General features: G+C 41.4%; 1 protein-coding gene across 1 annotated transcript; it reads left to right on the forward strand.

The window, feature by feature from the left end:
• The first annotated feature begins 3,703 nt into the window (after positions 1-3,703).
• On the forward strand, positions 3,704-7,096 carry LOC121005484 (homeobox protein zampogna-like). Its single transcript, XM_040438253.1, has 2 exons — positions 3,704-3,992; positions 6,669-7,096. The coding sequence occupies exons 1-2, from the start codon at positions 3,704-3,706 to the stop codon at positions 7,094-7,096; spliced, it is 717 nt and encodes a 238-aa protein (XP_040294187.1).
• Positions 7,097-27,920: the final 20,824 nt, after the last annotated feature.

Genomic DNA, 27,920 nt, shown 5'->3' on the forward strand with positions numbered 1-27,920 from the left:
TGTTCTCCTGGAAGTAGGTTTTCTCTGCTCTCCACATAGAATACACATACGTGTTCGGCCAAGCTGAACATACATGTGTATGGGGGATGTCAGGAGGGAGTTGGGAGAGATAGCTGTTCGTCCAACAAATATTGAATGTGTTTGGCCGATCTCATACAGGATAGCCCAGGGGCTTTATGATGTGTTCTTTACATGTGAATAGGGTTGCTTCTGCAGCATATGCTGGATGTTTGCAAGACCCATTCAGATTACAGATATGAGAGTCCTCCATCACAGAGAGAAAGAGCGATGCTTTCTGCTCCGATTTATAGATGGCGACTTGACTGGAGTAAAAGCAGACAACCCCTTTCGTGATATAGTCATTAAAGGGATACTCCCACCTAATAAAGCAATGACATAATGCCATCCATTTCTGATCGGTGGAGACGACCATTGGGAATGCTTTAGTACTGTGGCTCCTTGAGGGTAGGTTCACACTGAGGTTTTTTTGGAGCACGTTTTGAGGCACATTTTCCTGCAGGTTTTTCATCCAAAGCCATAAGGTGATCGAGCAGGGAGAAGTATAAGTCGTTCCTTTATATTTCCGATTCCTTTCGAATCCACTTATGGCTTTGGATGTTAAACCTGCAGGAAAATCTGTCTTACAAAAAACTCCTACAAAAAACTCATTGTGAACCTGCCCTTACTGGTTTCGAGTGGATGGGACTACATACTGCAGTTCCCTATGGCAGCGGGTGGCAGGAAGAACAGGGAAAATCACAACTTTCAAAAGTTGCTAACGTGGCATTTCTAAAATTGAATCTAACGTAACAAGTCTCGACGTGTACACTCGTCCAAATAATCAGTTAGATGAACAATCGCCCTAATCATTGGGAATCAGATCTTTGGGCACGCAGGAACCTTCCAGACAAACATTCTGCTCGTGAAAAATATAAAAATCCAATAAATTACAAAGACGTATGAATTGAGACAAAAACTCGGCTGCTTTCTTCCTTTCAAGGCCATGTTTGGAATGGCAGCTCAAAAATTTCAATTGGGTTGAGAATAAAATCTGATACACGGCCCAAAGACAAGAGCCTTGCTGTTTCTGGTCATGTTTTTCATTCAGGGAATGTGTCTTCAGAAAATGACCTATTGTTTAAATCCCATTTTAAAAGAATCTATGGTGATTATTTTAAATTTTTTAATAACTGTATTGAAAAATAAGTAAATAAAATCCTGCAGTTTTTGCACCAGCCGCTAAGCTTAAAGGATTTCTGTCACCAGAATTAACCCTTAGCGATGTGCTAATGTCAGCTAAACCCAACTAGCCTATTCCTACTTTTATCTATGCCCTCGTTACGCCAGAAATCTAACTTTTATAATATGCTAATTATCCTCTAGGATCGGGGGGGGGGGGTTCTCCCACCTTTGTCGCCTCCCTCCAAGTCCTGATTGACAGCGCCAGGCAGCGCTCGCATCCGTCTGCCAGCCCTGTGCTTTGGTGTAATCTCGCGCAGTTCAGCATTCGGCGCAGGCGAGGTTAAATCTGGTGACAGAAACCCTTTAATAATAGGACGGAGACACTTTTTGATCAATTGTCCGCAGTCATCTATTACCATTATAGGTAGGATTACTATGACAGATATCACCTATATATAGATAACACTCTATAGGATCCACCATTAACAGTAGGTGATATGACAGCTTATCTACTCCCTCTTGACCTCTGCAGAGGTCACAGAGCATGCCTAGAAAACCCTTTTATAGACGTCAATGAGGTCTTCTCCTGTCCATTGTGTCAGTGGCTGCTGTAAAGCATCTTTCTGAATGCTGATAAGAACAACTCAGGCAAGATGGCCGTCCCCATAATCATGTCCAGGAAATAAAATGTAAAAATCTGCAATCAGGAAAAAAAAAAAGGATATGTGTCTCTATCTGGTTTTAACTGGCAAAAAAGTTTTTGGTGACATTTACCTTTAGGGTACTTTCACACTTGCGTTTTTCTTTTCCGGCACTGAGTTCCGTCCTAGGGGCTCTATACCGGAAAATAACTGATCAGTTTTATCCCCATTTATTCTGAATGGAGAGCATTCCGTTCAGGAGGCATCAGGATGTCTTCAGTTCAGTCACTGTACGGTTTTTGGGCGGAGAAAATACCGCAGCATGCTTCGGTACACTTGCCGAAATGCCGGATCTGCCATTATTTTACATTGAAATGCATTAATGCCTTGATCCGGCTCTAAGTGTTTCCAGAAAAACGGATCCGGTTTTGTGGTCTGCGCATGAGAAGACCTTTAAAAATGTGAAAAAGATAAATACCGGATGACAACCGGAGCGACGGATCCGGTATTGCAATACATTTGTGAGACGGATCCACATCCGGATCCGTCTACTAATGGTGTTCGTTTGCATGCAGATTGCCGGATCCGGCAGGCAGTTCTGGCGACGGAACTTCCTGCTGGAATCCAACGACCCGAGTGTGAAAGTGCCCTAAGCTGGCTGAACGTTGGACTGATGTCTGCCACCGAGGAGACGTTGGACAGGGTTGATCCTTTTGCAGTTCTCAGACATAAGCGGCGCCTGATAAGCGTCTCACGAATCATCCTATGTCTATAGTCCACTTTTGGAAATGTCTTACCGTAAATTATTCATAGACCAGGAGCGGAGGACGCATTACACATATATGTTTTATTAACTGTATGTTATATTCATTTTATATTATATCCACTAATTATCATTATGTAAATCACCTATAGTTGCTGCCATGGTAACAAAAATTTTAGGCTAGGGCTACACGGCGAAACATGTGTTGCGTGACAATAAGTCGCACGACATAAAAGGGTACAACTACATTTTTTGGAACGATAGTCAATGGTGTCGCACTGCGACATGCGACTCGCTGCGACTGGATGGATTTTTTGCTACTGACACTTCGCAGATGCAGCATGTCGCAGTGCGACACCATTGACTTTCGTCATAAAAAATGTCGTACGACTTTTCTGCAACAAGAAGTCACGCGACAAATGTCTCCGTGTAGCTTTAGCCTTTTAGGGCTCATGCACACAGACATATTTTATTTCCGTGTCTTTTGCGGGTTTTTTTTTGCGGCCCGTATGAAGAACCATTCACTTCAATGGGGCCCCAAAAAAACGGAAATGACTCTGTGTGCATTCTGTTTCTGTATGTCCGTTCCACCAAAAAATAGAAAATGTCCTGTTATTGTTTGCATTACGGACAAGGATAGGACTGCTCCATTAGGGGCCAGCCGTTCAGTTCCGCAAAATACGGAATGCACACGGATTTGCTGCAGATCCGTGTTTTGCGTGCACACATACAGTCGTGTGCATGAGCCCTAAGTCGTCACTATAGGGGCAAAAGAATAGGGATGATTGGGATTGTATGGTGAAATCACTGTGTGCAGACACTGTGTAAAATCTCAGTTTGGGATGAGGGGGCTGATGATGATGAGGAGGAGGAGGCCCCTAAGCCCTGCCTGCCTACTGACTGCCTCCTTGCTGGGACTGGACCACTGTCAGAGGCTTCCTGATATGAGAGTCCCAGCCCAGCAGTACATGACACAGCTGCCTGCAGGGGGTTTATCTGTCCTCCCAGCACAGGGGAGGGGATCTGTGTCTGCCCAGGTCCTGCACCAGTCACCTCCTGCTCCAGGCACATTGTGGATCCTATAAGCATCGGCTGCTGGATGTATGAATGCCCGACCATGTCGCACAGAAGTGTCCACCCCACATCGTTCACCATCAGGGATATATTAAACATGGGCTGCACTAACTGTAGCAAAGACAAGAGCTCAGACTCCGAGGATCCAGTGCTGGATGAGCTCTCGGGAAAGGCTGGGATCGATACAGAACACTGCTGTACGACCGAAACATCGGCCGACTTATCGGGGGCGGAGACTCCAAGCGATAAGATGCGAACACACAGCCCAGACCAGGAGGGAGAGAGCCGGGAGGACGCCAGGTGGTACAGCGACCAAGAGCCGCAGTCAGACGGTGCGTATTTCCAAGTGTCCTCCGTGTACAGAAACGTAAAACTACCGCAGCCGATAATATGTCATATTGTTACAATGTATCCGATAATTGCAGGATTACACAATAGCCGGGAGTGATCTATAGGACAGACATAGTACATATCATGGGCAGAATGTTCTGTTTGACCCGGGGTCACTTACCTGCTCTGCTCGCCCTGTGCTGCTGGTCAGAGGGAATCCAGGAGTCAGTGACCGATCCTCCACCGATAATATTAATCGGATACAGCCGGGTTCTAGGACAGCATGGTGCACTGGTGGTTCAAACCGAATCCAGCAATACAAATCAAGAGCGAACGAATTTATCTATAAGATGGTAGAGAAATGATAGATGAAGAGATATTAGATCAAAAGAGAGCAAACGAATTTATGTGAAAAATAAATAGTTACATCATTTACATAGATATTTCTAATTGTATATTGTTTTATTTTTTTGTTGCATTTATTGTACTGTTTATTAAAATTCAAAAACGTAAAACGTTTGAATGAGATAGATGGATTGGGTAGAGACATATTAGATCAATAGAGAGCAAACGAATTTATATGTAGATACATGAAAGATAAATCAAGTACAGATATTAAATAGATCAATATTTGTAAATAAATATATACTAATAGAGATGCTAGATAGATAGATGAATAGATAGATAGATAGATAGATAGATAGATATTAATGGATTGTTAGACATGAGAGACACATAAATATGATAGATATGAAATGAGAGATAAATATCCAAATAGGGGAGACTCTATCTATCTGTTATCTACTGTACATATCGCGACTTATTATCCACCGAACATGATTGTAATTTATTATTGAAATAAAAAAATGTCGCTTTGTAAGTGAAGAGCTTCATGGGATTCCTAAATCTGTTCACTTTTTTTGTTGTATACGGCTTTAAATAATATCTATCCATCATCTATCTATCTATCATCTATCTATCTATCTATCTATCTATCTATCTATCTATCTATCTCATATCTATATATATTATCTATCTATCTATCTATCTATCTATCTATCTATCCTATATATATCTATCATTTATCTATCCATCCATCTTCTATCTATCTATCTATCTATCTATCATTTATCTATCTATCTATCTATCTATCTATCTCATATCTATCTATCTATCTATCTATCTATCTATCTCATATCTATCTATCTATCATATCTATCTATCTATCTATCTATCTATCTATCTATCTATCTATCTCATATCTATATATATTATCTATCTATCTATCTATCTATCTATCTATCTATCTATCTATCTATCTATTATCTATCTATATCTCTATCTCATATCTATCTATCTATCCATCATCTATCTATCTATCTATCATCTATCTATCTATCTATCTATCTATCTATCTCATATCTATATATATTATCTATCTATCTATCTATCTATCCTATATATATCTATCATTTATCTATCCATCCATCTTCTATCTATCTATCTATCTATCTATCTATCTATCTATCTATCATTTATCTATCTATCTATCTATCTATCTATCTCATATCTATCTATCTATCTATCTATCTATCTATCTATCTATCTATCTATCTATCTCATATCTATCTATCATATCTATCTATCTATCTATCTATCTATCTATCTATCTATCTATCTATCTCATATCTATATATATTATCTATCTATCTATCTATCTATCTATCTATCTATCTATCCTATATATATCTATCATTTATCTATCCATCCATCTTCTATCTATCTATCTATCTATCTATCTATCATTTATCTATCTATCTATCTATCTATCTATCTATCTCATATCTATCTATCTATCTATCTATCTATCTCATATCTATCTATCTATCATATCTATCTATCTATCTATCTATCTATCTATCTATCTATCTATCTCATATCTATATATATTATCTATCTATCTATCTATCTATCTATCTATCTATCTATCTATCTATCTATCTATTATCTATCTATATCTCTATCTCATATCTATCTATCTATCCATCATCTATCTATCTATCATCTATCTATCTATCTATCTATCTATCTCATATCTATATATATTATCTATCTATCTATCTATCTATCCTATATATATCTATCATTTATCTATCCATCCATCTTCTATCTATCTATCTATCTATCTATCTATCTATCATTTATCTATCTATCTATCTATCTATCTCATATCTATCTATCTATCTATCTATCTATCTATCTATCTATCTCATATCTATCTATCTATCATATCTATCTATCTATCTATCTATCTATCTATCTATCTATCTATCTCATATCTATATATATTATCTATCTATCTATCTATCTATCTATCTATCTATCTATCTATCTATCTATCTATCTATTATCTATCTATATCTCTATCTCATATCTATCTATCTATCTATCTATCTATCTATCTATCTATCTATCTATCTATCTATCTATCTATCTATCATATATATCTATATATCTATCTCTTTATCTATTTATTTATCCATCTATCTGATATCTATCCATCTATCTGCTCTCCATCCATCTATGTATATATCTAGTCTATCCATCCATCTCTCTCTCTCTGGATAATTGTCTACATGAGGTCCATGTTACAATCTCTGCTCTTCCCTGCTCTCCAGGAGACTGCCCCGAGCTGTGTGCGGGTGACAAGCTGGAGGACGAGCAGAGGTCCGGGAAGAAGAGGACCCGGGCAGCCTTCTCCCATGCCCAGGTCTATGAGCTGGAGAGGAGGTTCAGTCTGCAGAGATACTTGTCTGGACCTGAGAGGGCTGACCTGGCTGCAGTCCTGAAGCTCACAGAGACCCAGATCAAAATCTGGTTCCAGAACAGGAGATACAAGACGAAGAGGAAGCTGATGGCCAAGCAGCAGGCAGTGAAGAGCCATGAGAGCCAGGCCAAGCAGGTGGCAGTCCGGGTGCTGGTGAAGGACGACCAGAGACAGTACTGCCCAGAGGATGCCATCTGCCCATCTCTGCTGTCCATATACCAGGCCTACCAGTATTACCCCTTCATATACCGCCTGCCAGCCTGGTCACCCCACACCTAACACTCAGGGACTTGGGGGAAGAGACATTAAAACCCAACCTGTGTGAAATGGAGGAGATGCAGTCACTTATTGAAATCTACGTTAACCCTTTCACAACCTGAGAGAACTGAGACCTGAAGCATTCCGTGTATATTTCCTGCTGCTGTGGAACTACAAGTCCAAAGAGGGTTCCACAGTCCTTCCTAGGTCAGAATGATGGGGCAGAGCAGGGTTACAAGAAATATCTGCCTCTGTATGTTGTCATTGGGGCATTATATGGAGTCAGTCTCTACTACTGCAGCCTATGGCTTTTCAGATGCCTCTGGACTACAACTCTCAGTACTGTCAACTCTAGAGGGAGTTGTAGTATATCAGCAACAAGTGAAGGACCACAGGGTGCACATTAGTTCTGCCCATTCCTCTCTGTGATATCCGACAAGATCTTCATGGTATATACAGGGTGCCCATGTTATATCCAGAGCAGTCTATATCCAGGGTGCCCATGTTATATCCAGAGCTGTCTATATACAGGGTGCCCATGTTATATCCAGAGCTGTCTATATCCAGGGTGTCCATGTTATATCCAGAGCAGTCTATATACAGGGTGCCCATGTTATATCCAGAGCAGTCTATATACAGGGTGCCCATGTTATATCCAGAGCTGTCTATATCCAGGGTGCCCATGTTATATCCAGAGCAGTCTATATACAGGGTGCCCATGTTATATCCAGAGCAGTCTATATACAGGGTGCCCATGTTATATCCAGAGCAGTCTGTATACAGGGTGCCCATGTTATATCCAGAGCAGTCTATATACAGGGTGCTCATGTTATATCCAGAGCTGTCTATATACAGGGTGCTCATGTTATATCCAGAGCAGTCTATATACAGGGTGCTCATGTTATATCCAGAGCAGTCTATATACAGGGTGTCCATGTTATATCCAGAGCTGTCTATATACAGGGTGCCCATGTTATATCCAGAGCAGTCTATATACAGGGTGCCCATGTTATATCCAGAGCTGTCTATATCCAGGGTGCTCATGTTATATCCAGAGCAGTCTATATACAGGGTGCCCATGTTATATCCAGAGCAGTCTATATACAGGGTGCCCATGTTATATCCAGAGCAGTCTATATAAAGGTTGCCCATGTTATATCCAGAGCTGTCTATATACAGGGTACCCATGTTATATCCAGAGCTGTCTATATACAGGGTGCCCATGTTATATCCAGAGCTGTCTATATACAGGGTGCTCATGTTATATCCAGAGCAGTCTATATACAGGGTGTCCATGTTATATCCAGAGCAGTCTATATACAGGGTGTCCATGTTATATCCAGAGCAGTCTATATACAGGGTGCTCATGTTATATCCAGAGCTGTCTATATCCAGGGTGCCCATGTTATATCCAGAGCTGTCTATATACAGGGTGCCCATGTTATATCCAGACCTGTCTATATACAGGGTGCTCATGTTATATCCAGAGCTGTCTATATACAGGGTGCTCAAGTTATATCCAGAGCAGTCTATATACAGGGTGCTCATGTTATATCCAGAGCAGTCTATATACAGGGTGCCCATGTTATATCCAGAGCTGTCTATATACAGGGTGCCCATGTTATATCCAGAGCAGTCTATATACAGGGTGCCCATGTTATATCCAGAGCAGTCTATATACAGGGTGCCCATGTTATATCCAGAGCTGTCTATATACAGGGTGCCCATGTTATATACCGACTCAGAGCTGCTCATGTTATATATAGGGGTGCATATGTTATATGTTCATATCATACAAACTGGCGCTTATGGTATATAGATGGGTGTTCATGGTATACATAGAGGTGCTCACGTTATATAGATGGGTGCCCATATTAAATACGGAGGTGTTCATGTTATATACTGAGGTGCTCGTGTTATATACAGAGGTGCTCCTGTTATATAGATGGGTGCTCCTGTTATATAGATGGGTGCTCGTGTTATATAGGTGGGTGCTCATGTTATATACAGAGGTGCTCCTGTTATATACAGAGGTGCTCCTGTTATATAGATGGGTGCTCCTGTTATATAGATGGGTGCTCCTGTTATATAGAAGTGTCCTTATCGTGTATGGAGAGATCGATGTTATACAATGACTGTTCTTATTGAATACAGGGTCCAGGGCTGTCCAAATGATATCACAGGGTGTCCATATAGTATACAGGCTCTATGTTATTCTGGGTCTCCATGCTTTACATCCAGTTCTGTCGATTGCATCCAGTGTGTACATATCTGTGTAAATTTTCTAAATTAGAAAATCTCTAATAATATAAATATTAATAATGTTCTGATAACTAACATTTGGTAGCATTTGGCTGAAGTTGGGATTTTGACCGCCTTTGTAGGGAATGGGATAGCTCTGACTGTGAACTGTGATCTGTCGGTGGCTTCCATCGCGAGATCGCTCTGCACTTATTGTTTACTGTACATATCGCGACTTATTATCCACTGAACATGATTGTAATTTATTATTGAAATAAAAAAATGTCGCTTTGTAAGTGAAGAGCTTCATGGGATTCCTAAATCTGTTCACTTTTTTGTTGTATACGGCTTTAAATAATATCTATCTATCTATCTATCTATCTATTATCTATATATCTAATATCTATCTATCTATCTATCTATCTATCTATCTATCTATCTATCTATCTATCTATCTAATATCTATCTATCTTATATCTATCTAATATATATCTATCTATCTATCTATCTATCTATCTATCTATCTATCTATCTATCTATCTATCTATCTATCTCACACACATAATGCAATTTAAATACATTTTAATGAATTATGCCTATGACTGTTACCAATTTTTATTACGGGTTTTTTATTGCAGTTTTAAAGTTCAGCAGAGACATGATCCTGATACAATAAAAAAATGTACAAGTACATAATTATTCAACCTAGTTAAGAGACTAGCTGTACGAATATTTGTATTTACAATTGTTTCCCCGGCAGTTAATAGAACAATATAATCAATTATAAAGTTAATATATTTTGAAAAAATAAACATAAATAAAAAATAAATCAAATAATAACAACAATAAATGATTAAAATGAATACATAATAATATAGTAGTAAACAATAATAATAAATAAAAAATTCATAAACAATAAACACATAAATAAATTAAAACATAAAATAAGCTTAAAACGATATTCATAAATACATTTGGATTATTCTTCTCTATGCATGGTATACATACAAATAAAAAAAAATACATATAATAATTACATTTTTTATTTATATAATTTCGTTTAGCTATAAATGTTACTGTCCTGTACTACATTTTTGTCACAATTATCTATTTGAGATCTATCCATAAGAGCTGTCTATTTCAGGGTGGTTATTTTCAGTGTCTCCCCCATGTATGGCTGTTGATACCATTTGTTCTTCTGTGTCCCCAAGTATTTAGCGAGAAGCAGCAGTTGTGACACTTCTATGTGGACGGCCAAGAACATTATTCAGGTGATTTATATCACCTCCTCAAAAAGGCTCCTGCTGCAGATCTCATCAGGATATTCTGGTACTTGTAGTACTACTTCTTATATTCCTGTACACTGTATATAGCTGTACTAACACATCGGATCATTATCTTCCTCATGTTGTGCTCTAGTCACGGGCTCTAGGGATGCTCTTGGATAAATCACTGCCCATGTGAACAATTTCTTGGTATTTATGTTGGATTATATTTATATTACACATCAATGGACACTTTTCATTGACACTTACCTCTCCCTGCACTAGCAGTCTGTCACAGATCTCCTGCAAAAAGTTCCCTCTGTATCAACCAGGGATGTAGCGCTCACCTATTTAAAAATAGTTTTTTTTTAGAAGCTGCAGTGCATATTATAAAGTACAGTGCTCCTGCTGCTGCAGAGCATCATCATACACATCTCAGCTGCTGCAGAGCATCATCATACACATCTCAGCTGCTGCAGAGCATCATTATACACATCTCAGCTGCTGCAGAGCATCATCATACACATCTCAGCTGCTGCAGAGCATCATCATACACATCTCAGCTGCTGCAGAGCATCATTATACACATCTCAGCTGCTGCAGAGCATCATCATACACATCTCAGCTGCTGCAGAGCATCATCATACACATCTCAGCTGCTGCAGAGCATCATCATACACATCTCAGCTGCTGCAGAGCATCATCATACACATCTCAGCTGCTGCAGAGCATCATCATACACATATCAGCTGCTGCAGAGCATCATCATACACATCTCAGCTGCTGCAGAGCATCATCATACACATCTCAGCTGCTGCAGAGCATCATCATACACACCTCCACTGCTGCAGAGCATCATCATACACAACTCCACTGCTGCAGAGATCCATCATACACACCTCCACTGCTGTAGACATCATCATACACACCTCCACTGCTGCAGAGCTCCATCATACACACCTCCACTGCTGCAGAGCATCATCATACACACCTCAGCTTCTGCAGAGCATCATCATACACACCTCAGCTGCTGCAGAGCATCATCATACACACCTCAGCTGCTGCAGAGCATCATCATACACACCTCCACTGCTGTAGACATAATCATACACGCCTCCACTGCTACAGAGCACCATCATACACAACTCCACTGCTGTAGACAGTATCATACACAACTCAGCTGCTGCAATGCATCATCATACACACCTCCACTGCTGTAGACACTATCATACACACCTCAGCTGCTGCAGAACATCATAATACACACCTCAACTGCTGCAGAGCACCATCATACACGCCTCAGCTGCTGTAGAACCTCATCATACACACCTCAAATGGTGCAGTACATCATCATACACACCTCAGCTGCTGCAAAACATCATAATACACACCTCAACTGCTGCAGAGCATCATCATACACACCTCAAATGCTGCGGGACATCATTATACACACCTCAGCTGCTGCAGAACATCATTATACACACCTCAGCTGCTGCAGAACATCATAATACACACCTCAACTGCTGCAGAGCATCATCATACACACCTCAGCTGCTGCAGAACATCATTATACACACCTCAGCTGCTGCAGAACATCATAATACACACCTCAACTGCTGCAGAGCAGCTGCAGTACACATCTTAATTGATCATGGTGGAAAGGAAACTTTCCCACTATTTAAAAAATATTCTGCAGCAGCTTGGGTGTTTATTATAAGTAGACTTGAGCAACTCGAGCTTCAGATAAGGGTCCATTCACACGTCCGTAGTGTATTGTGGATCCGCAAAATACGGATCCGCATACACCCGGCCGGCACCCCCATAGAACTGCCTATTCTTGTCCGCAATTGCTATCCGCATCCATTCCTGCCCCATACAGAATGAATAGGTCCGCACCCGTTCCACAATTTGCGGAATGGATGTGGACCCATTCTACAGACGTGTGAATGGAGCCTAATAGATCCAAAGTCGATTCATTAAAAAAACTTTGGTGTTAATTGTGTTTTCGTACAGCATTAAATGTATTGGCTCCGTGAAGCCAAACTTCGTATCTCCTGAAGTCGCGCAAGACTTCAGTGAATTACTACGGTATTCCTATCTGCGTCTTTAAAAACATATTTTTAAAGACGCAGATAGGAATACCGTAGTAATTCCCCAAAGTCTCGTGTGACTTTAGGCGATAGGAAGTTTGGCTTCACGGAGCCAATACATTTAATGCTGTACGGAAACACAATTAAAAATTACGTTTCGCTCAAGCCTAATTATAGGAAATAATAGAGGAGATTTGTCATCTCTCAGTGCCATTTGTATGGCGTAAAAACTTGCATACACTGAGTTTGTGACTTTTTAAACTCCACTGTGACAAAATTTTGTTGCAAATGATGTTTGTAAGCTGCCTTGCCACTTTCCAAAAAGGTGGCCCCTGCACATTTATCTTCACTTACACCAGTTTTCTGGCGTAAATGAAGACAGAAATCTACAGCAGCTCCGAGCTGCACGGACCGCCAAACGAGGCTTGCCATAGATTTCAGTTTATATGCATGGACTGCCAGAAGATGCGCCTAATGTATACCCTGTTTCCCCGAAAATAAGACAGTGTCTTATATTAATTTTTGCTCCAAAAGCTGCTCTAGGTCTTATTTTCAGGGGATGTCTTATTTTTCCATGAAGAAAAATACGGTACACATTTATTGTTGAACAAAAAAAAAGGAAATCAGGGTGGGGAGGGGGATCACTTAAAATGGCACAGGGTGATCAGAGAAGGGAATCAAAATGACACAGGGGTATCAGGGTGGGGAGGGGGATCACTTAAAATGACACAGGGGGATTAGAAGGGGGAATCAAAATGGTACAGGAGAATCAGAGGGGGGGGGATTACTATAGCATTTTAGTACCCCCTTCTGATCCTCCTGTGTCATTTTGATTCCCCCCTCTGATCACCCTGTGTCATTTTAATTACCGTTTTTAGTCCCCCCCCCATCTTCACCAGACATCCCCCACCTTCCATCAGATATTCCCCCCCCTTCCTGTCACCCCGTCCCCTGTGTGTCCGTGCCAGCCAAGTTGTGAGACTCCATCAGGGCAGAGCGAGCAGCGGGCGGAAGAAGGCGGCAGCTTGTCCTGGCGGCGGCTGCGGCCAATCAGTGAGCTCCTTACATTCTGGGGTGGCTTGCTTTATAATCGGGGAGGCATTATGTTCGGCCGATGCTTTATAATCGGGGAGGCCTTATTTTCGGGGGATGCTTTATTATCGGGGAGGCCTTATTTTCGGGGGGATGCCTTTATATTACAGCAATAGGCAAAACTAGAGGTAGGTCTTATTTTCGGGGGATGTCTTATTTTCGGGGAAACACAGTAGTAGTATGACTACTATAAATTATAAAATAATAAAGAAAACAAAAGAAGCCAAAAAGCAGTTATGTGATCAGATTCTGTACTTTTATATGGTCACAGAATATGAGATTTGATTGCATCATGTGGCTGTTCAACCATTCCCTTTAATATACCACAGTAGGGGGATAATGGGCACCTCATGTGAGTCTGTTGTACCCGTCCAGCGGTTTATTTAAAGGGAATCTATCACCTAATTTTCTCAAATCAAACTGCTTGAATGGCATTGTAGCGCTTGCCCTCATAAAGCTCTAAAGAGACATTTATTTCACTATTAAGCAGCATGGTCTTCAGTAGAAAATAATGTACACAGGCCATTCTGCATGTCAATTGGGAAAAATACTAACCAAGCATTAGGCTTCTTTGACATTAGCGTTAGGATTGTCCGTCAGGCTGTTCCGCTGCGTTTTGTGTCCAGCCGCCTCTCGGCATGTTTGCCATGCTGTGGCCAGACCTCCAGCCCATCCCCGTTATAGTGAATGGGGCCGGAGCCGACCTCCGGCGGAACACGTGTGCTAGCATTAGTACGGATCCAGCTGGAACAGCCTGCTTGACAATCCTAACGCTAATGTGAAGGAAGCCTCATACAGTCACATTTTAATGTCCCTAAAATAAACACAACACCCCCATAGCAATACTGAACCAAACTTACACCAGAACCTTACAGCGATTGTAGATCGGTTAAGTGGAACCCTGAGTGTTGCAACCACGCATTTACTATATTTTCGGAGTGAATTTTTCATGCAAAATTAATGCTAAAAAAAAATCTGCAGCATGTGAACCAGCCTAACAGGATTGTAGGAGCACAAAGTCCTACCCAGGACAATTCATACTCTAATATGTTCTCACCTGAGTCAACAAAGAACCCATCACTGGCCCCTTCTCCTCTCCAGTCTCACTCCCCTCCCATTCATAAAACTAGTCAGTAATTGACATACATAATAGTGACATCTTGTGTATTCCTTACAATGCAGATGACTGGCTGTGACTGCACCCCCAACACTGCCCTTTAATGGAGACTTAGATATCGATGACTTATCCTTAGGACAGGTCATCAAAATCAGATAGGAGAGAGTCCAACATCTGGCACCCCCGCCAGTGCCAGTAACTACTCAGTGGAGAAGGCTAGATCCACTTCGTAATTTCCGGCACTGGCGTATTGTAGCCTTCACTTGAATAGGAGCTGAGCTGCAGTACCCCAGCATGGCCACTATGCAGTGGATGGAGCCTTCTGCTTCCAGCTCCACCCACTGAGCAGTTTCTGGCAGCTGATCGGTGGGGGTCTGAGATGTTGGACCTCACTGATCTGATATTGATAACCTATCTTGAGGATAGGCCATCAATATCTAAGTCCTGGAAAACCCCTTTAATTAATAAATACATGTGTTAAATGGGGTGTCTGACCTGGATAGTCCATTTTTGTTACAAGAATCCCCCATCATTAGTTGACCACGGGATGTGCTGCGGCTTGGACCACCAACGATCATCTGTGAACTGTGGAGGAACCTTGCAGCAAGTATTCAGGCACATCGAGCTTATGCCCCCATGGCACATCGAGCTTATGCCCCCGTTTGTTTGTTTTTTCTAAGGCCAGGGCTTATATATGCCCCAAGTTTTCCAAGGACAGTGTAGGTAAATATGGAAAGGGGCCGGAATCCCTGCCTGAGGCAAAAATTAAAACAACGCTCCCCCCCACATGCCAAATTTTCAACCTAACCCCTTCCCTCCAGCACTACCGTTAAAGGTATACTGTGAAATAGTTGAATACAGAGAGATTCCACAATGGAAGCGCTCATTTTCCCCTCATTTGCCACTGCCCCCCCCCATGTCTCTAGGTCTCGCCGTCTGAGGCAATCGCCTCACCTGGCCTCATTGGCGGTGTGCCTCTGCTACTGTGAGTACATTAGAAAGATGCTGTGTGTATGTCTATCAACCTATAAGACCAAAAAATATAACCCCCTAAAAAAAAAACTTGAAAATCAAAGTCTATAGGCATATATGTCAGGAGCATGGGCGTAACTATAGCCATAGCAGCCATAGCACCTGCTATGGGTCCCAGAGGTTGGGGGGAGGGGGGGGGGCCCAATCAGATGCAAGAACATTGTACCTTTTTTGTGGGGAATAACAATATAGTGGCTTTGTGCTATAATATGGGTTTTCTGATATGTGCTACTATACATACCTTTATTTTTTGTAACGTATGGTTCTGTTTTAATGTTCTAACACTAACGCTGGGTTCACACCAGAGCGTTCTGAAAGGAGCGCTCTGTTTGCGCGATCGTACGCGCTGTAAAACGCCCAGGTGAGAACCATTCCCATAGGGAAGCATTGGTTTCTCCTTGTTGAGCGTTTTACAGCGCGTAGGAACGCGCTGTAAAACGCTCAGGTCTGAACTGAGGGTAAGGGTGAGGGTCCCATCTTATTTTGCTATGGGGCCTGATGAACTGTAGTTGCGCCCCTGGTCAGGAGATTTTCCAAGCGTATAGTTGACTACAACGCACCATACACATGATGTGAGTAGAATCTAAAGTACTCATATGTACTGGAGGGGGAAGTGCTAGTAATGGTAAAATGAACAGATTCCTTGAAACCGAGCTTCTTCTCAGACTGAAGGCATCACAGGTTGAGAGCTTTGGCTGTGAATAAAGAATTCAAGAAATAGGATCCACTTGATGGACATCATAGTTAATCTAAGTAAACATATCATGGCAAGTGTCCAAAACCTGAATTAAGGGGATGATGTGTGCTGATTGCTGACATTACTCAGACTCTGCCTGCAGAAAGGTCTACTGTGCTACCCTGAAATGTTTACCAAATACATGGACACTGCCGAGGGGAAGATTAATCACAGGATCCTCCAGAGTCCCCCAGTGCTTAATAATGTCTGGAATCACGCCTCCTGGAGGTGCCAACATACTGAGGGGATGGGGCTCTTATAGCAATGTAGCTAATCTTCTCTTATGCCTCAGAAGAAAGAAGCAAACATAGAACATAAAACAATATAATAGAAACACACTTAAAGGACATGTCCACCATCTCATAGTTTACACATAGTGATAATGTACATAGTTGAGTAACTTTATACCCACCTGAAATTTCTTACCCTGTCATGATTCTGAGTTATATCTGTATTACACTCCAGAGCTGCACTCACTATTCTGCTGCTCACTATATCTGCTGGGGCCAATGACCCCCGCCCATGCCACCCCCTCTTTTCAGAAAGTGGCAAGGATCGCGCAGAAAACACCACGCCGTTGTGCGGCCGTTCCGTGCAGCGGGGACCGCAATTGCGGTCCCCAATGCATGGGCAACATCCGTGCAGCGGGCCGAACCCATTCAACTTGAATGGGTCCGTGGTCTGTCAGCACCGCAAAAAAATATGACATGTCATGTTTATTTGCGGTGCGGAACAACGGAAAGAAACACCACGGAAGCACTCCGTAGTGCTCCCGGTGTTCCGTGACTCCGTTCCGCATCTCCGGAATTGCGGACCCATTCAGCGTGGTGCACATGGCCGGCGGCCGTGGATTTCCAACCAGCCGTTTGCGGGCCGCCCAACGGCCGTGTGCATGAGGCCTTGGGAAGATAAATCTCCCCTGTAGGGTTTTACTTTCGTTTAGTTTTTGCAGATGTTTGTGGCATTTTTTTAATGAAGGTTTTTATTCAAAAACAGCACCTCCAAATGTCAGCTATAAGTATATAGGAATTTATAAAATGCAGTGCAAACATGTTTTTTGTATGTTTTTATTCACTTGCATTGCAGGGTTTTTTGAAAATCGCAGCATGTCGTTTTGGGGTAATTTTTCTGATGTTTTGTTGCCCCAGACATCCTTAGGTGTTTTTAACCCTGCTTGAAAAAATGCCTGTGTCAATGGTGGTGTAAAAAGAGGGGTCTGTTTAAAAATACAAAAAACAAAAAAAATCTGCTACACTGGGAGAGATTAATGAAACTAAAATAAAAACTGTCTCTGTTGCCTATGGCAACCAATCACAGTGCAGCTTTCATTTCAGACTATGCTTTTGAAAAGTGAAAGCTGTGCTCTAATTGGTTGCTAAGGGCAGCATACGGTATATTTGGTTTTTTTATTGTTAAAAAAAACTGCCACATAAAAGCAATAAAATGCCTCAAAACCGACATTAAAAACCACATGTAACATTTAAAAAAACACTAGTGCCTGAGGAAGAGGCCTAAGTAGCCTTGAAAGCTCTTTTCAGTTGGCTATTAGAAGGTATTACCCACTGAGGAATCTCAAAAATGTTATGTGATGTATTTTCAGATGTTTTTGAACTAAAAAAAAAAAGGCAAAAAAATTTGGAGGCCTTATGTAGCGATACTAGACCTTCCGCTATATCACTGAATAACTAGGCAGAATTACCAATCAGATGTGTGGAAAAGCTGGGTGACAACCTGCGGCCTCTCAATAACGGTTGTCACCCTGCTTTCCAAGAAGTAGAAAAGGATTTTTTTACACAACTGGACAGAACAGGGAGACTCAATAGGGCCCATTTATAAAAAACTGTCTGAAAGAAGAACTGTCTTTGTTGCCCATGGCAACCAATCACAGCGCAGCTTTCATTTCACATTCTGCTCTTGAAAAATGAAAGCTGCGCTGTAATTGGTTGCTATGGACAACAAGACAGTTCTACTTTCAGTTTCATGAATCTCCCCTAACGATCCAGATATATAGGTTTCCTTTACAATTATTATGTAATATGATTTGCCATTACACACCAGTATGGCGTCTGACGTGAACTGTGCACCATTATGGTTATTGCCCGAGGCCGGAGAACACAGAATCTTACCACGTTAAGCACCACTAGTCAGCTAATCTTGAGATTATCCGGATTTGAGACGGCCATTGTTCCGTTTAGTGCATTTTCACCACAAAAGCCTGAACATAAGATGTCCAATAATCGCCCATTGATTCTAGCAGATCCCCATTGTTGTGGCAGCACCGCGCTTTATCCCTCACCTGCTCATACAAATAATATCATGGCTTTACTTTCCCTGCGTATTCACACAGAGCAGCGAGAACACTCGCTCTCCATTTACGTGGGATGTGCTGGGAGAGGAGAAATTCCCATTCATACAAGCACTCGGCATGGAGCTGCGTTATAATAGAGGCAGCCTCCGTGTATACGGTTACTGCACCGCTTCCTGTACAATAGGACGAGTCCCTGCCACCATTATGGTCGCTTCCTCAGTAACTTGTACTAGATATTCATAGAGGAGACGATCAGCAGGACAATGAACACTAAAGACATTTGTTTGCTTTTTGCTTATATTTGCATGCGCTTAAAGGAATACATTACAGCTGGGAGCGCGTGCAACTGGACACCAGTAAAAGGGAGGAAAAGCCTGGAAAAATACCAAAAAAACCTGGGAGGGCGAATTCACACAGCGCGCAATGGTCATGACGAGAGCCATAACCACACCTCTACTGCACCTCTACTGCACCATTACAATTATTAATAATGGAGCTCTGAGTCATGGACCTATCAGGTTCCGATCCTGGGACTTGGCGCTCTATTTAAACCCCTTCCTGGCCATAAATCAGTGCCAGTGATAGTCTCTGACTCACGAGCTCTGTACCTGGTTCCTGTGCTTATTGGACTGCTCGTTCCTCTGACCCCGGCTTGTCATCTGACCAGTCTCTGTCTCTCATTTGCTATAGTATTTTCCATCTGGTTCTGACCCCGGGTTGTCTTCTGGCCACTCTCTGTCTCTTGTTTGGTATTGCATAGCTTATCTGGTACTCACCCATTTATGTGCGACTCTGGTATTGTGTTTGTCTGTCTTTCTTGTTTGTCCTTCTCTGCACTTAAATAGCGTAGGGACTGCCAACCAGGTGCGGTCTAGCTCTAGCTAGTGCTTGTACTGAAATTAGATAAGGAAAGCGGGCTGGGTTCTAGTCTTAGGGCTCACTGTCCTACAGTCGTAACAATACCTTACCATTACCTCACCATTAACATACCATTACTGCACCATTACCTTACCATTACCTTACCATTACCTCACCATTAACATACCATTACTGCACCATTACCTTACCATTACTGCACCATTACCACACTATTACTGCACCATTACCACACTATTACTGCACAATTACCATACTATTACTGCACCATTACCTCACCATTACCATACCATTGCTGCACCATTACCACACTATTACTGCACCGTTACCTCACCATTACCATACCATTACTGCACCATTACCTTATCATTACTTCACAATTACTGCACCATTACCACATCATAACTGCACCATTACCTCACCATTACCATACCATTACTGCACCATTACCTTACCATTACTGCACCATTACAACACCAATACCTTACCATTACCTCACCATTACCTTACCATTACTGCACCATTACCTTACCATTACCACACTATTATTGCACCATTACCACATCATAACTGCACCATTACCTTACCATTACCATACCATTACTGCACCATTACCTTACCATTACTGCACCATTACAACACCAATACCTTACTATTACCTCACCATTACCTTACAATTACTGCACCATTACCTTACCATTACCACACTATTACTGCACCATTACCATACTATTACTACATCCATTACCTCACTATTACCATACCATTGCTGCACTATAACCACACTATTACTGCACCGTTACCTCACCATTACCATACCATTACTGCACCATTACCTTATCATTACTTCACAATTACTGCACCATTACCACACCATTACTGCACCATTACCACACTATTACTGCACCATTAATATACTATTACTGCACCATTACCATACCATTACCTTACCATTACTGCACCATTACCTTACCATTACTGCACCATTACCACACTATTACTGCACCATCACCATACCATTGCTGCACTATTACCACATTATTACTGCACCGTTACCTCACCATTACCATACCATTACTGCACCATTACCTTATCATTACTACACAATTACTGCACCATTAGCATACCATTACTGCACCATTACCATACCATTACTCAACCATTACCACACTATTACTGCACCATTAGCTCACCATTACCATACCATTGCTGCACCATTACCACACTATTACTGCACCGTTACCTCACCATTAACATACCATTACGCCACCATTACCTCACCATTACCACATCATTAACACACATTAACAAACGATTAACAGACCATTAATAAACCATTAATACACTATTACCGCCCCATTACTATACCATTAATAGACTATTACCACACCATTACTGCACCGTAACTGCACCACTAACTCACCTCTGCAGCACTGTTAGGCCTCATGCACAAGACAATTGTTCTTTGCAATCGCAAATTGTGCGTCCGCCAAAAAAAACTGATGCGGCATCCGTTTTTTAGAGGATCAGTTTTTTTCCACAGATCCCTTGTAATAAATGCCTATCCTCTTCCGCAAATGTGAAAAAAGTAGGACATGCACAATTTTTTTGCTGAAGGGAAACACGGACAACGGACGCGGATCACAAACGGATGAACTATCAGCATTTTTTTGCTGACCCGATGAAATGAATGGGTCCCCATCCTATCCGCAAAAAAAACGGAACGGAGGCCGAGAAAAACAACTGTCGTGTGCATGAGGCCTTACTGTGCCATTTCTAAACTATTACCACACAATTACTGCACCATTAACTCACATTAATAAAATATTAACACATCATTACTGCCCAATTACTGAACCATTACCACACTACTACAGCACCATAACAGCAGCATTACTGCACCACTACTACATCATTACTGCACAACAAATGCACTATTACTGCACCATTACTACATCATTACTGCACCATTACTGTATCATAACCACTCCATTACTGCACTATTAATGCATTACTACTCCCCTACTGCACCATTATGGTACCATTACTGCATCATAATCACTCCATTACGGCACCAATGCTATACACTACTGCACCATTATTAAATCATGACTGCACTATTACAGCACCATTGATGCACCATTGTTTAACCACTACTGCGCCATTACCTCACTATTACTGTACTGTTACTGCACCACCATTGCCACACTATTACTATAACAGTACGGCCCCATTACCTCACTATTACTGCAGTATTATTACACCACCACTAGACCATTACCATACTATTACTGCAGCTCCCAATTACTGCACTATTACTGCAACACTACTAGACTATTAGTGCACCACTATTGCAAACTTAAAGCACTATTACTGCACCATCATTGCCCTATTAGTGCACCACATATAAGCTACACATTTCTAAAGATTTGGAAAATCAGAGCAAAAACCGAGACTGAGCAACTACATGTGTATAAATCCTAAGACCATTATTGCAAAGGCAGGTATGCTGTAAGTATGATGTTTTTTTCTGCATTAGTCTCCATAGGACTTGGAATCAGTTAAGGAATTGTCTGATTCGTATAACCTATTTGGACATATGGACATCATAGAAGGTGCGTCCCCCGTTTCAGCCCCCCTTTAAGTGGTTGAACAGACAGGCTCTATGTAAGCGCAGCTCCAACTCTGCCAGACCCAGAGTCTCCATGCCTCATCCAGACAACCATTCATATGAATTGCTGCCATGTTTCACTTCCTCTGCAGTAGTCACTAATCGCATGGAGGGGTGAGTCAAGCTGGAAACCACAACTATCAGCTGATCCTTACATTGACTTCATTTTAAAAGGGGGTTATGTTTGTGAAGAAGCCCCTTAAGTATGGCGCTATAATATCTGAAGCCTTTCCAATGCAATGTTGGCATGCAGGGGCACTGAATCTTAAGGGTGCCTTTGGTTTGCCTGGGGTAACATGGGCCACCCTAGCAAAACTGTTTAGAATAGAGAAACATCAGACTATGCACAAGAGGGAGGATAGTACACGGGCATCACGTGTACAAGAAATTCTTCATTTATCTACATTACATACTGTATATCATGTTAACAATTCGCTAGCCATAAACAGATATTCTCCTAATCCAAAAGTCATGTCTGATGATGAACTTTCTGTCTGATGTACAGTACTGTGCAAAAGTTTTAGGCAGGTGTGGAAAAATGCTGCAAAGTAAGAACACTTTCAAAAAGTGTTAATAGTTTAAATGTCAATGTATTCTGGAGCAGGACAACAACCCCAAACATACAGTCAATGTCATCAAGAAGTGTCTTCAGTTTAAGAAGAACAAGGAGCCCGGGAAGTGATGACATGGCCCCCACAGAGCCCTGATCTCCAGATTGTCTGGGATTACATGAAAAGACAGAAGGATTTGAGCAAGCCTACATCCACAGAAGATCTGTGGTTAGTTATCTAAGATGTCTGGAGCAACCGCCCGGCCAAGTTCCTCCAAAAAACCGAGTGCAAGTGTACCAAGAAGAACTGATGTTGTTCTGAAGGTAAAGGGCGGTCACCCCAATTATTGATTGGATTTAGATTTCTCTTTTGTTCATTCACTTTTCATTTTGTTAATCATTTTTTCTCACACCTGTCTAAAACGTTTGCACAGAACTGTATATAATGGCATAGGGCTGTTATCTTGCTACATGACCCACATTCCTGAAATTTTCCTTTAGAATTTGCTGCTATAATTCAGAATTGATTGTTCCATCAATGATGACAAGCCTTCCTGACCCAGATGCAGCAAAACAAGCCCAAAACATGATACTACCACCACCGTGTGTCACGGATGGGATGATGCTTTATGCTGGAATGCAGGGTTTTACTTTCTCCATACATAAGGCTTCTCATTTAAACCAAAAATTCTATTTTTGTCTCATTGATCCACAAAACATTGTTCCAATACCTTTCTGACTTGCCCAGGGGATCTTTACCAAACTGCAAACTGGCAACAATATTCTTTTTGGAGAGCAGTGGTTTTCTCCTTGCCATCCTGCCATGCACACCATTGTTGCTCAGTGTCCTTCTAAAGGTGGACTCATGAACATTAACATTAGCTAATGTGAGAAACACCCTTAGTTGCTTAGAGGTTACCTTAGTTTACTTTGTGAATTCGCGGACTGTTAGACGCCTTACACTTGGAGAGTAATAATGGTCTTGAATTTCCTTCATTTGTACATAGTCTGTCTCAGTTGTGGATTGAGGGAGTCCAAACTGTTTAGAGATAATTTTGTAACCTTTTCCAGCTTGATGAGCATCAACAACTCTTCTTCTGAGGTCCTCAGAAATCTCCTCTGTTGGTGCCATGATGCACTTCAACAAACATGTAGTGAACATCATACTTTTATACATGTAGTGAACATCAAACTTTTATAGATCAATTTTCTTTAAAGAGGACCTGTCATCACTCCTGAGATGGCTGCTTTAATAGCTACATGCATTCTCCATGTAATAATTCTGGATCATCTAGTCTTATGGCTCTATGTTGTGACATTATTTCTACCAGAAATATTTTTTCTACCAGAAGTTATTTCTACCAGAAGTTATAAATGAATTGCTAGCAGTCTGCAGTAAGGGTACAGATGGGTGTTAACCAATTTTCAGACTGTGCAGGGACCCCCCCCCTCCCCTAACTGATTAATACCCCTCTGTACTCTTACTGCAGACTGCTAGCAATTTATTTATAACGTCTGGTAGAAATAACAGAATGTCACAACATAGAGTCCTTCGCTACCCCAACATATCAGACTCTCACCTACAGTGGAATTTTTCAAAAGAAACCTGAAAACCCACCTCTTTAGACAAGCCTACAACCAGTGACCCTGCTGCCTCTATACCGCCATGACCAACTTCACCCGCACCTACTGTGTCCTTCTCCCATACCACGTACAGGGAGTGCAGAATTATTAGGCAAGTTGTATTTTTGAGGATTAATTTTATTATTGAACAACAACCATGTTCTCAATGAACCCAAAAAACTCATTAATATCAAAGCTGAATATTTTTGGAAGTAGTTTTTAGTTTGTTTTTAGTTTAGCTATTTTAGGGGGATATCTGTGTGTGCAGGTGACTATTACTGTGCATAATTATTAGGCAACTTAACAAAAAACAAATATATACCCATTTCAATTATTTATTTTTACCAGTGAAACCAATATAACATCTCAACATTCACAAATATACATTTCTGACATTCAAAAACAAAACAAAAACAAATCAGTGACCAATATAGCCACCTTTCTTTGCAAGGACACTCAAAAGCCTGCCATCCATGGATTCTGTCAGTGTTTTGATCTGTTCACCATCAACATTGCGTGCAGCAGCAACCACAGCCTCCCAGACACTGTTCAGAGAGGTGTACTGTTTTCCCTCCTTGTAAATCTCACATTTGATGATGGACCACAGGTTCTCAATGGGGTTCAGATCAGGTGAACAAGGAGGCCATGTCATTAGATTTTCTTCTTTTATACCCTTTCTTGCCAGCCACGCTGTGGAGTACTTGGACGTGTGTGATGGAGCATTGTCCTGCATGAAAATCATGTTTTTCTTGAAGGATGCAGACTTCTTCCTGTACCACTGCTTGAAGAAGGTGTCTTCCAGAAACTGGCAGTAGGACTGGGAGTTGAGCTTGACTCCATCCTCAACCCGAAAAGGCCCCACAAGCTCATCTTTGATGATACCAGCCCAAACCAGTACTCCACCTCCACCTTGCTGGCGTCTGAGTCGGACTGGAGCTCTCTGCCCTTTACCAATCCAGCCACGGGCCCATCCATCTGGCCCATCAAGACTCACTCTCATTTCATCAGTCCATAAAACCTTAGAAAAATCAGTCTTGAGATATTTCTTGGCCCAGTCTTGACGTTTCAGCTTGTGTGTCTTGTTCAGTGGTGGTCGTCTTTCAGCCTTTCTTACCTTGGCCATGTCTCTGAGTATTGCACACCTTGTGCTTTTGGGCACTCCAGTGATGTTGCTGCTCTGAAATATGGCCAAACTGGTGGCAAGTGGCATCTTGGCAGCTGCACGCTTGACTTTTCTCAGTTCATGGGCAGTTATTTTGCGCCTTGGTTTTTCCACACGCTTCTTGCGACCCTGTTGACTATTTTGAATGAAACGCTTGATTGTTCGATGATCACGCTTCAGAAGCTTTGCAATTTTAAGAGTGCTGCATCCCTCTGCAAGATATCTCACTATTTTTGACTTTTCTGAGCCTGTCAAGTCCTTCTTTTGACCCATTTTGCCAAAGGAAAGGAAGTTGCCTAATAATTATGCACACCTAATATAGGGTGTTGATGTCATTAGACCACACCCCTTCTCATTACAGAGATGCACATCACCTAATATGCTTAATTGGTAGTAGGCTTTCGAGCCTATACAGCTTGGAGTAAGACAACATGCATAAAGAGAATGATGTGGTCAAAATACTAATTTGCCTAATAATTCTGCACGTAGTGTAGATTGTAAGCCCTCACGGGCAGGGCCTTCTCTCCTGTACCAGTCTGTAACTCGTTTTGTTTATGATTAGTGCAATTGTCTGTATTATGTATGTGCACCTCTTCTGATATGTACAGCGCTATGGAATGAATGGCGCTTTAATAATAATAATAATAATAATAATAATAGAGTCATAGGACTAGATGACCCAGAGGGGTATTAATCAGTTTGGGGAGGGGGGTCCCTGCATAGTCTGACAATGGCAGCACTGATTGGATAGAGCAAGAGTGTGCAGGGACACCCCCCAACTGGTTAACACCCCTCTGTACCCTTACTGCAGACTGCTAGCAATTCATTCATAACTTCTAATTGAAATAATACAGTTTTGGCACAATATAGAGCCATAAGGCTAGATGATCCGGAATTGTTATTACATGGGAAATGCATGAAGCTATTAAAACGGGCATGTCGGGAGAGGGGACAGGTCTTCTTTAAAAAAAAACAGGTCGCCCATTCACACCTGATTGTCATCCAACTGATTGAAAACACCCAACTAATTTCTCTTTCAAATTATTTGCTAATCCTAAAGATTTAAGGGATATTAGTTCATTTTCCTCAATAAATAAATGACCAAGTCTAATATTTATAACTCATTTGTTTGATATGGTCATCTTTATCTACTTTCACGACTTGTGTGAAAATCTGATGTAGTTTTATGGAAAATTTATGCAGAAAATTCTGAAGGGTTCACTAACTTTCAAGCATCACTGTAACTCTGGATCAGTTCAGGAGAAGTAATAGAATGTATGTATAGTACAGTAACTCCACATACAGAATAGTGAGTGCAGCTCTGGAGTATAATACAGGATGTAACTCAGAATCAGTACAGGATATGTAATGTATGTACACAGTAACTCCACATACAGAATAGTGAGTGCAGCTCTGGAGTATAATACAGGATGTAACTCAGAATCAGTACAGGATATGTAATGTATGTACACAGTGATTCCTCTAGCAGAATAGTGAGTGCAGCTCTGGAGTATAATACAGGATGTAACTCAGAATCAGTACAGGATATGTAATGTATGTACACAGTGATTCCTCTAGCAGAATAGTGAGTGCAGCTCTGGAGTATAATACAGGATGTAACTCAGAATCAGTACAGGATATGTAATGTATGTACACAGTAATTCCTCTAGCAGAATAGTGAGTGCAGCTCTGGAGTATAATACAGGATGTAACTCAGAATCAGTACAGGATATGTAATGTATGTACACAGTGATTCCTCTAGCAGAATAGTGAGTGCAGCTCTGGAGTATAATACTGGATGTAACTCAGAATCAGTACAGGATATGTAATGTATGTACACAGTAATTCCTCTAGCAAAATAGTGAGTGCAGCTCTGGAGTATAATACAGGATGTAACTCAGAATCAGTACAGGATATGTAATGTATGTACACAGTGATTCCTCTAGCAGAATAGTGAGTGCAGCTCTGGAGTATAATACAGGATGTAACTCAGAATCAGTACAGGATATGTAATGTATGTACACAGTAATTCCTCTAGCAGAATAGTGAGTGCAGCTCTGGAGTATAATACAGGATGTAACT

This window comes from Bufo bufo, chromosome 6, assembly GCF_905171765.1.
Source record: "Bufo bufo chromosome 6, aBufBuf1.1, whole genome shotgun sequence".
In the NCBI taxonomy this organism is placed as follows: domain Eukaryota; kingdom Metazoa; phylum Chordata; class Amphibia; order Anura; family Bufonidae; genus Bufo; species Bufo bufo.